Source organism: Pavona decussata, unplaced genomic scaffold (genome assembly GCF_977016875.1).
Source record: "Pavona decussata unplaced genomic scaffold, jaPavDecu1.1 SCAFFOLD_237, whole genome shotgun sequence".
NCBI lineage: Eukaryota > Metazoa > Cnidaria > Anthozoa > Scleractinia > Agariciidae > Pavona > Pavona decussata.
In genome coordinates this window covers 590001-602045 of record NW_028145642.1, presented here as the reverse complement: position 1 = coordinate 602045, position 12045 = coordinate 590001, and the positions used below count along the sequence as shown (strand labels likewise).

General features: G+C 38.9%; 1 protein-coding gene across 1 annotated transcript in view; it reads right to left on the bottom strand.

Annotated features, from left to right (window-relative positions):
• Nucleotides 1–12045, bottom strand: part of LOC146457761 (heat shock protein 75 kDa, mitochondrial-like) — a 108914-nt gene that overhangs the window by 93217 nt on the left and 3652 nt on the right. Inside the window, exons 2-3 of the mRNA XM_085091471.1 lie at nt 8539–8627; nt 6485–6548 (exon numbers count right to left, since the gene is read on the bottom strand). Coding sequence (XP_084947597.1) covers nt 6485–6548; nt 8539–8627 — 153 coding nt within the window. The remainder of the gene's footprint in view (nt 1–6484; nt 6549–8538; nt 8628–12045) is intronic.

Genomic DNA, 12045 nt, shown 5'->3' with positions numbered 1-12045 from the left:
AGAGAAGAAAGAAGACAGAAGTGACAGTGAATCCAGGAGCGTTCCCAAGTCAACTTCGTACACTTCACTAGGAGTTTCAACTACTAGCACCTCAATGATAGTTCCTGTGTGGTTATCAGCAAGCTCTAGACCTGACAAGGAACTACTGGTCTACGCTATCTTAGACACACAGAGTGACGCTACGTTCATTCTAAAGGAAACCTGTGACGAGCTTGGTGCAGAAACAGAGCCGACGAAACTTCGATTAAGCACCATCACCAGTCGAGAGCTACTCGTTAACAGCGAAAAGGTCTCAAGTCTCCAAGTAAGAGGATATAATTCCGATCTCAAGATCCCTATCCCTACAGCATAAACAAGAACTGTGATTTCCACCGATGAAGGTCACATACCTACAAAATCCACTGCTAAGAGGTGGGATCACCTACGAGCAATAGAAGACGAAATGCAAGATTTGTTAGACTGCAACGTTGGTCTACTTATCGGATACGACTGCTCTCAAGCACTAACGCCAAGAGACGTTATGGCTAGCAAGTCCAAAGAGCCATATGGGATCAGAACAGATATCGGCTGGAGTATTGTAGGCACTGCTAACGTGAACAGTGGAAGATCCCTTTGCCACAGAGTCGCTGTAAAGGAAGTACCAGTCGTAACAATGGGCGAAGTTATACGTGTCCTCGAGTCAGACTTTCATGATAAGAAAGATGGACCGGAAAAATGACCTCTCAAGAACACCTGCAATTTCTAAAGATCATGGAAGAAGGCATCAAAAGAGCAGACAATGGACACTACGAGATGCCATTACCATTTAAAGAACGACCTCTACTACCTGACAATCGCTTCACTGCACTCACACGACTTGAGCACCTGAAAAGAAGATTTCTAAAAGATGTAAAGTATAAAGAAGATTATATAGAGTTCATGAATGAAATTTTAAGCAGAGGGGACGCCGAAGAAGCCCCAGCAGTTTATCAAGACAAAGACGTAAAGTGGTATATACCGCATCATGGTGTCTATCATCCAAAGAAGAACAAAATCAGAGTGGTGTTTGACTGTTCAGCGAAGTGCAAGGGAACTTCTCTGAACGACCATTTACTCAGCGGACCCGACCTGACCAACAACTTGATCGGTGTTCTGTGCAGGTTCAGAAGGTATCCCTACGCCATAACTTGTGACGTGGAGAAAATGTTTCATCAGTTTGTCGTACGCAAAGTAGAGAGAGATTACCTTCAATTTCTCTGGTGGCCAAACAGCGATGTCAGCCAAGAACCCAAAGAGTACAGAATGAAAGTGCATTTGTTTGGTGCGACCTCATCGCCTGGTTGTGCCTGTTACGCCTTCAAGTACATGGCGAATCAAGAAAAGGAAGTGTACCCTGCAGTAGCCCAGTTCATGACGCATGATTTCTACGTAGATGACGGACTGGCCAGTGTAGAATCTGTGGAGCAAGCAAAAGGTCTTATCCAAGGAGCTCGAGAAATTTGTTAACGTGGCGGCCTTCGCCTACACAAGTTCGTCTCAAATGATCGTTCAGTACTCAAGTCAGTACCAAAGAGTGAGAGAGCAGTTGATATCAACTTGGATCTACCGTCAGAACAGCTCCTGATAGAAAGAGTTCTCAGTGTACAATGGTCAGTAGAGCTAGACTGCTTTGGTTTCTCTATCGTCCTGAAGGATCAACCCCTGACTAGAAGAGGAGTGTTGTCGACAGTGGCTTCTGTTTATGAACCCCTTGGATTCCTCGCCCCTTTGGTCCTAAGAGCTAAGACGATTCTCCAAGAAGTATGTCACAAGGGCATCAGTTGGGATGATCCACTGCCCGAAGAACTCAGGCCAAGGTGGGAGCAATAGAAGATAGATCTTCTGCGTTTAAGAGAGCTGAAAATACCAAGATGTTTTGAGCCAAAGATGACAGGTCAAGGAAAGACCTACGAGTTACACAATTTTACAGATGCTAGCACATTCGGATACGGACAGTGCTTACACCTGAGAGTCAAAGATGAAGACGACAACGTTTATGTCGCACTGGTAATGGGAAAATCTCGCGTCGCTCCATCGAAGATAACCACTATACCAAGACTGGAGCTTACAGCAGCGGTTGTAGCAGCAAAGATTGGCGTGATGCTAAAAGAAGAATTGAACTACGCAAGCCTTAAGCAGTATTTCTAGACAGACTCGAAAGTAGTGCTTGGGTACATCAACAATGAGGCCAAGAGATTCCATACATTTGTATCAAGTAGAGTGCAGATGATAAGGTCCAACACAGATCCCAAGGAATGGCGGTACATCGACACCAAAAGCAACCCCGCTGACCACGCATCCAAGGGCCTAAGCGTTCAAGAGTTAATAAAGTCTAATTGGTTTAGTGGACCAGCCTTTCTGCGGGAGAAAGAAATTTCATTTGGTGAAGAAGGAATTCCTGCCATTCAGATTGGGGACCCAGAAGTTAGATCCACCGTCCTCAAAACTACAACCAAAAGTTCATTCAGCCTCATCAACTGTATGACCAGATTCTCCGACTGGGCCAAGGCAGTAGGAGTAGTTTCATACCTAAAGAGATTCTCCAACAACAAAAACAAGCCTAAAACAGTTATCACATCGGTGGCTGAACGACCAGAAGCTGAAATACTTATCTTCAAGGAGGTGCAACGCACAGCTTTCGAGGATGAGATAACGAGACTCAGCAACCAAGGAGAAAACTGCAAGCTCATGAAGAATAGTCCTCTTCTGAAGTTATATCCCTTTCTTGATGATCATGGCTTGCTGCGAGTTGGAGGAAGACTAGAAAAATCCACTTTGCCGTTTGAATTGAAGCACCCGATCATCTTACCAAGAAGTTCTCACATCACCGACCTGATAATTGGTCATTTTCGTAAGAAGGTGAGACATTAAGGAAAAGGAATGACTATGAATGAGATTCGTTCTAATGGACTATGGGTCCTAGATCTTTCCGCCGCAGTATCCTTACACATCCATAAATGTGTGCGATGTAGACGACAAAGGAGATCAATTGAAGGTCAAAAGATGGCTGATCTCCCCCAAGAAAGAGTAGAGTCCACCCCTCCGTTTACGTATTGTGGGATGGATGCTTTGGTCCGTTTATCGTCAGAGAAGGACGCAAAGATCTGAAGAGATATGGAGTAATATTCACCTGCATGAGCTCTCGCGCAATACACATAGAAGAGTTGGATGACATGACGACCGATGCCTTCATAAACGCATTAAGATGCTTCATTGCCACCCGAGGACCCGTTCAGCAGCTAAGGTCTGATCAAGGATCAAACTTTGTAGGAGCAAGAAACGAACTGGCAAGTGCCCTAAAGGAGCTGGACGGCGACAAGATTCAACCATATCTCACGAAGAATCGCTGCGATTTCATCATGAATGTTCCGTATTCAAGTAATCGGGGAAGAGTATGGGAAAGGCAAATAAGGACAACCAGAAGCATCCTCAATAATATCCTCATCGATTTCAAGGGAAGACTTTCAAGACACATCATCTCTTCGCACCTTTTTAACTCGTGAATGCGCGCATGCGCAATGAACGAGTTATAGCGATAGTGGACTTTTCCGCTTGGTTGGTTGGTTGGTCTGTTCTGTCGTTAACTTTCGGGCATGTGCAGTGAATGAGTTTTAAATTCAATAAGTGGAAGAAAACACGCGAAAATTTTCTGTTCACGGCGCGTCAGGATATTCTCATTCAATCTGTAGAGAATAATGTGACAATCATTTTAGTGTAAGAATGGAGATTTTTCGTTGAATCTGAGCAAAGTTATAGGTTTTTTCGTTTTTTTCCACTTTTCAGAATGTAAAAATAATTGAATTTAACAATAATTGAATTAAAAAATAATTTAATTTAAAAATTCAATTAGTGAACTGTCAGCAAGCTCTTTGAATAAACCAGAGCATTTACGTGACATGAAAGTTTGCCGCCAAAAAATATTTCCCGCCAGAAAAGACACTCTTAACTGATAAGTTCACTGCTAATCATAACTTTTTGCATACATGAAAACTCGACATCTTTCATGATATTTTTGCTTCACATACAAAAGTATTATATCAAGTAGATTAGTTTGCTGAAAAACATTAGTTTAGCTGTCAGTTTTCACGCGAAAGCGGAAAGTGCCATGTCACGCATCAGTGACGTCGTAAACAAAATTATGCAAATTTCTGGAGAAATGAACAATTTTTGATCTCTTCAGCTTTCAAAGAGGTTTGAAAGGGAAAAAATGTTTCATTTTCGCAATTTCCATTGGGAAAGCAAAAGGACGCGGTCGATGAATTTTGATCAACTGTTTAATACATACCGTGGAGAATTTATTGAAATGCAAGTGTACAGGATCAAAACCTTTTCAGTACGTTCATTGAATATAAATGAAGCAAAATACAGACGACTAGCTCTCATTGAAAAAAAAAAAATTATTAGCAAAAGTTAGTCATATTTCAAATTATTTTTACTTCAGGATTGCGTGGACTGAACTCCGAAGGAAAAATTTCACGCATTTAGGCCGGGCATGAAATGTAGTCCGACACTTTGTTCAACAGATTTCCCTTCGTGAGATCAGCTCGAGCAAAGCTGGCGGTTTTTATGGGTGGGCTCACCGCAAAGCCGGGCACGAGGGCCAAAACGATTTGTATAGTACAAGAATGGTTATTTCTCGTTACATAATCGGGCAAAGATATCATATAATTTCTTTTAGCTTTCAAGGAAGTGTCCGTAGCCGTCTTAATTTCAATTACTGATGTGTCATCTGCATTCACGAGTTGGCTCACAGGAGCCTTTGATTCTATGAAGTTATGGCGATCATCAACAGCCGCCCTTTGACCTGCCAAACCCTGAATGACCCCAAGAGTTTAGAGCCTCTAACTCCAAATCATCTGTTGACCATGAAGAACACGTTAATCTCCCCACCACCAGGAAATTTCGTCCAAGAAGATATCTGCGCCCGAAAGCGATGGCGAAAGCTACAATATCTTGCAGAGCAGTTTCGGGGTAGATGACGAAAGGAGTATCTCCTCACCTCAAATTCAAGGCAAAAATGGTCAGTACCAAGAAGAAATCTGAAGATTGGAGATATCGTCATTGTGCAACATGAAACCTCACGAAATGAGTGGCCCCTTGGCAAGATTATGGAGACAACGCCAGATAAAGATGGTCTCGTTCGCTCGGTCAGAATCAAGCTGGGTGTTAAAGGTTCCGAGAAGGAGAGAAACAGTTCCCACTCATCCGTAATCGAAAGGCCGATCCAGAAAGTGGTTCTTCTCTTAGAGGGGACTGATCCAAATTAAAGTAGTTTCAAATCGTTTACTGTGGCTTCTCTCTCAGTGATATCGTCAAATTATTCATGGTTTTGTGAAAGTTCCCTCAGATTATCATTAATATTTTGGTGGGAGTGTAGCTACCGCAAGAAACCGTGAGAGTCACGGCATTTGTTTATACTGTTATCGTTTTATCAAGTTGTTATTTGTTTAAGAAAAGCCGGTCATTTATTTTAGGAATCGGCTTATTTAAGTAACAGTTTTCCGTAAGTAACGTTTTTAGTCTTTCGTAGAACTATCTAGAAGTTTCTAGAAAGCGCGTAATTTAAATAGCGCGCGCTCTTGCCGATCACGACACGATCACGACAGGGCACGCGACAGCGCAAATTAAGTAATTAAAAAGTCAAACTGTTTTAGTTTTTCCTCACAAGTCACAAGTCGTAAGCAAGTTCAAGAAGTTAGTTAAGTCCTAGTCAAGTTAAAGTTTTAAGTGCAAGAAAGTGCAAGAAAGTTAAAGAAAGTTCAAGTTAAAGTTCACCAAGCTACAGCAGAAAGTATCGTTCTAGTTATTCGAAGGCAGCACCAAGGTAAATATTTTCGCTGCTTTTGTTATTACGAGGTTTCAATCAGCGTACGCGTACTTAGCGACGCTTGTAACTTAAGTTTTGTTACTTTGTATCGTTTTTTACTTTCATTTATATTAACGCACGTCAATGTCACTGTACATAACGTTTTCATTTAGTTGTTTTTATCCAATTGCGTAAACTGTAATTTTTACCTTTTGTTTCGCGTAGCAATTATTTTTCATTTGAGTAATTTGTAAAGTTAACATTTTAATCTTTAGTTCTCACGGTGTTGAGAGACAAGTTGTAGTTAATTAAAAGTCCGGAAACATCAGTACAAGAGACTGTGTTCTTTACGAATCGCTGGAGCGACATTTTTCGTGTTTTGTGGTCTTACATGTAGGTCTTTGATCGTCGTTTTCGGGGTCTTCGTTTTCTATACTACACTATACCAACTTTCTAAATGTAATTTAGATAAAGAGTATCTGCTAAGTTCTACTTAATTTAGGGGGTATGGTACCCTTTTGTATTCATCACATTAAAAGGGGCATGTTGTACTTGTATTCACAGTAAAAAAGAACGAAACGTATTCACTCAGCCATGCACCCAACATTTTTCAGTTGGCCGTCAGTGCTTACTAAGAGGCTGTTACAATGATAAACTTACCCACAACTTTTTCTTTTTTGGTAACAACATGCACAGTGTCATTCTCTTCATCTAAAGGCTCATCCTGAAATTATAAATATACAAAGTGTCATTGTGACTATAAAGACCAATGCTTTCATAAGACAACGTCAAAATTCAATAGTATTCAGCTGTGTTATGGATGCAGAGTGTGTAAGAAGGGAGTACTACAATTAGGCCTCAGATATAAAGTAAAGTTGCATGACACAGGTTAAATAATGTTGAAAGAAGAAAACTTTTGTCAAGTTACATGTCATTAGACAAGTAAACTTTTACACACAGAACATTATGTCAAATGTACAGACACAGCTTTAAATGTGTTTTTGCTTGTTCAGTGTAATGTATGTTGTCAAGTGTTGCCCTTATTGTTTCTCAGTGAGAAGTCAGCAGCAGACTTTACACGCAAAAACACAAATCACAGGATGCAAGACTCGCAGAGTCCAGATATGTATCTGGATCACCAATGAGTCCTGATTCTCGTAATCACTGATAAGTCTTTGTACTTTGGTACATGATTGTGCAAGTTCACTCCTAAACATGATTAGCACAAATGTTGTTTTGTTTTGCAACAAGTTACCTCTGTTTTATGCAATTTAGAGGATTTGCTGAATTGACTACTGGAGGGCTTTGAAAAGCCACATCCAATACAAAATTGTAGTTAATATTTCAATCTCATTGAAATATTGGTATATATATGGAGAAATGAGCGTTTCAAGTTCAAATGAATTTAGCAGAATTTACATGTTACAATTATCCTTCAGTTGACTCTTTACATTTTAGAAAAGTGCAATTTGTCCCAAGAAGGTAAAAATTGGAATACACAGAATAAATTGCTATTAATAGCATTCCCAAACCCACATGCACAACTGCCAGAAAAGTGCAAGTCAAGTTGCAACCACAAATAGCTTTAACCTGATTGGACACTTTGACTACACATTTATTTTGTGATATAATGAAAACTTTTTTTCAACCACAATACAATGCAAAAATATACTGCTGTGTTTTTTAGATTTATCATAATGATTATAAAATAAAAAAGGAACTTGCGTGCATTTCATTTGCACACTCAAACACTTCCTGTCATGTCATTCTGATCAGTGTATGACGTATAAGTAAGTGTATGACAGGCATGGCCCCAGAGTATTTACTAGGTAATAAATTTATTTTTAGAGGTAACGTAAGTGGGTGGGCGACTAGAAGTTTGCAGCAATCGATATCCCATTATTTAACACTTTAACAGGGCAGAGATCCTTTTCTTATAGAATTGTTTATATATGGAATAACTTACCATCTGAAATTAAGCATAATTTAAAAAAGTATCTTCTAAAAGACTTTTTACGATGAGCTACCCCGTCACCAGTTTTTAACTACAGTGTATGTTTTAATTACTTGAACTGATTATCATTTTTAATATTTATTTGTGTATTGCAAATTGTCACAGACTGCAAAAGCCCTATCGGGAGTGTCAATAAAGTAAATAAAGTATTGTATCATCATTGCAAACAGCCCTAAATTTGAAGTTGATTACTAGTTGACTTCTGATGATGTTTCCTAGTAATTTTATTATATTATAGGCCTCTTTGATCATGGAATTTTATTCTTTATGTACACTGTAAGATGCAAGGGCCCTTATGGATATCAGCCTTTGAGCTGAATGGGCCACCCTGTTAAAATAAAATTTTTCTTCTTCATCTGATTATTAATTACATTCAATTTGTTTCTCGATTAATATATTGTCTAGGATGAACAAGCAGTTATATCAATATGCATATTCTTCAGGTGACTTCATGGCAACTAATAAACAAACATGAGTCCTGAAGCACTTCTGAGAATTAAGGATTTCCCTTCTTATTAATAATCTTGAAAACTCTGCATTTCTCAGGTGCCAATTAAGCAGATTGAAGTAGATCATTCCTACATGTAGCAAATAAATAAATAAAGTACTGTCATTCCATAGTACATGTATAAAAAGATAATCATTATGGCTATAGACATGTCATTGTGGTCACTGCACTAGGATAATTGCACATCAATACCTTGATCACATGTTCTTTATCAGTTGACTTTTCTGACAAAGCACGACAGTTAACCATTGGGTAGCTTCTTACTTCAAAATCTATCAGACCTGTAGAGAAACAAGCAAGAAACAGTTACTTGCAAACTCCAGCAGTTTTCTTCTTACTAGGTCATAAATTTGTTAAATAAATTAAATTCTTTTATAAAAACCTAATACATGTATAAGTCAAGACTCAATTAATTTAAGTTCTCCATGACAGAAACTTAGTTCTACCAAAAATTAAATGTGTAATGTTAGAATTAAATGTTTTATTAATTTTCAAATTCAATCAAGTAAAAAATTACTGAACAAGTGGCAATTCAGTTTCCAGTAATCCCACATGTTTGGTTGGTTGGTTGGTATTTCTTTGCCACCAGAGTGTTTTACAATGATATAATACCTTATGAATTCAAATATATATAGTTTTAAAAGGCAATATTTTATTTTCTTTTTTATAAAAAAGAGGGAGCAAATTGCACCCAGGGCCCCTCCCCTTGATCCAATGCAGTCTTTCATACAAGATGTACGTATCAATGCTCCTACAGCCAACAGTACCAATCAAACAACATTCCTGCAAATTGTTTATTCAATTATCTCAAGAACTGGATTCTTGTGGTTACAAACCTTTGAATATTTCATCATAAGGCAAGAGGTACGAATTGCATTGATGCTGTTAATACACGACAGTAGTGTTAGCAGGTTCAGCTGTGCCAGCTTTCAATTGATCGTTTGGATCGCCCAGTGTGTAAAACCAATGTTTTGAACATCAGATCAGTCAGTCGATGTAAGAAAATGGTGACTTAAGAAAGGTAATCAAATAAATTCCTTGAGATCCAAACCGCACAAACTTTTGTTGCAACTAAGCTCGTACCAAAAACTCGCCCCGTTTACAAGGAGGGAGGGTAACCCTAGTGCTACAATGTAAGGTTACCCTAGCAAGAGGATTAAATATCATGTGTCACTCACGGTTAACAGTTAACCAAGGTTTTCATCTTGCTTGTTACAGACATCTTTAAAAAGCTAATATTAATTTTAGCTAATAGCAAAGAAAAGTACCAGTCAAAACTGAAGGACAAAACGTTTTTGGAAAAATACGTTCTGCGCATCACGAGATACTCGGGTTTCCTATGCCTACTAATACAGGAAAATTTTTGTGCAGTTTAAGGCTATGCGGAGAAAGCAGAACTTACCAAATGCCTTTGGTATCTCAAAAGAAAATTGGGGGTAACCATGCATTTTTCAGAGAAAATTAAGCTTCAATTTGAAAAAAAACCCATACATTGCTTTATATTTTGGCCCTTTTTAGAGATATTGTTGCTTAATTATCTCTGAAAAATACATGGTTACCTCCAATTTTCTTTTTGGATTCCAATAGGCCTTGCTAAGATCTGCTCTTCCCGCATTGTCATTAACTGCACAAAAATACTTTGGTATTAGTAGGCACCATCCTTAAACTGGAATCAAAGTTCATGTTAATCGGGCTTTGAACAACTGGGCCCAGGTCAACAATATTACATAGTGCAAAGCTGTGAAAAGCACTAGAAAATTCTTGAAAATTGTAAAATTGGCTTGTAGATGGTTCACCAGAAACATTTTTGGTTTCTGCAAGTGGAAGGTAAGTGAAAATGGCGGTATTGAAAGCCAGTTTGTACTCGTTCCACCATTTCCACAACTCAGTCTTTTCAACTTTTCAAGGGTCTGGAAACAAGCAAAAAGTTGTCCTGTGTATCCCTGTGTAGGCCATTTATCCCTAGCAGTGTTTACAAGGCAGGTAGCCGGTTACCACGGAACTGGGGTAACCCTACCTGCCTTGTACACAGTCACCTAGCGTGAACAAAGAAGAAATGTAATGCTAGTGAAGCTATACCCTGACCCCTTCAATGATAATAAATAATTGAAGCTAGTAGCTTCTGCATGAGAGAACCTTAGAGCAGCTAGCTAATCCCTGTTCCTTGCTTTAATGTTTAATGTTAGTATATGGAAATAAAGAAACCTGAAATTTGAAATCAGGAGTTGTGCCATGTTGGATGACAATAGGAAGAATGAAGCTTGTTATGAAGGATAAGACCAAAGCGAATAATTTTATAGCTAGCAACTATAGACCAATAACAAGTCATGTCTAACAATTATGTGGAAGGTACTGACAGGGATGACTACAGAGGAGGTAAAAAGTTTTCTGGATGAAAACAATTTGCTACTGGAAAAACAAAAAGGATGCCATAAGTGGTCAAAAGGAACTAGCGATTTACATGTACTCTTCATTGATAAAATAATCCTGTGGCAGACATGGTGCCTTACTCCTGGATTATAGATTGTTTGAACATTTTTGGCATTGCAGAAAACATTGAAAGGCCACTAATTAGGAGCATGGGAAGAAGGAAGACTCTACTTGCAGCAGGACGTGAGGTGTTCGGCGAAGTTTATATCAACAGAGGGATCTTTCAGGGAGGTGAATTATCCCCATTATCGTTTGTCATTTTATTGTTCCCATTAAGCCTGATTCTTAGAAAAAAGCAAATTGTAGCTTGAATCTAAATGGGGAAAAGATCAACCATTTACTTTTAAAGAACAACCTCAACGTGTTTGCCAAGACAGTCAAAACAAAAACTTCTTGAGAGTCTAGTCCATACCATTCGGGTCTTTAGTAATGGCATTGGCATGGATTTTGGAATTGATAAAATGTGCAACGTTGAGAAAATAACAACTGTCAAGTCTATCGCCTTGGCAGATGGGAGAGAGATCCAGGCATTGGAGGAAGCTATATGCACTTTGGGATCTTAGAAATGGATAGTGTGATGCATGAAGAAATGACGAAATCCCATGTCATAACAATAGTGGCTTTTCTGTCCTTTAAAATTTCCCTGTTTTTAAGTACTTTTCATCAAATTTTGATGAAATTCGTTGAAATTTGCTCTCATCACTTTCGCACAGTACTGTAGGTCAAGTTTTTACACTGGATGGCCTGGGGCTGACCATACCAAAATTTCTGTAAGGTCTTTTTGTTTTTTTTTCTTTTTTTTTCCCTTCATCCTAGTCACAAAATATTGTAATGAATAAATTAATTAAACCTGGATTAAACCCTCTTCTCTCCTAGAAGGAATATGGAATTTCATTATCTTCAACAAAAAACCGGCCAATCAGAATCCATCATCATGCGTGTACGTGTGTGTCAGGAAGGAGGGGACCGACTCATCCCTATCTGTGTGACATCACATAGCCTTGATCTGAGCCTAGCAAGAAAGGCTGTCTTTCAAATTGGCGGCCATGTTAGTTTCAAGACTCTCATATGCTGTTTTCAGAAAGAAACAAACCGTTTTCAAGCGGTAAATCAAAAGAATAACTTAGAGGAAGTACTCGGCAGTTTAAACGGCGGAGAGTTCACAGCGAAGAAACTGCACTTTGACTGATAAGGTGCATTCTGTGTATGTCCCATGCCAAAGATGTGCCGCCCGTTTTGAACACCCACGCCAGGTGGCTGCCAAAGTGC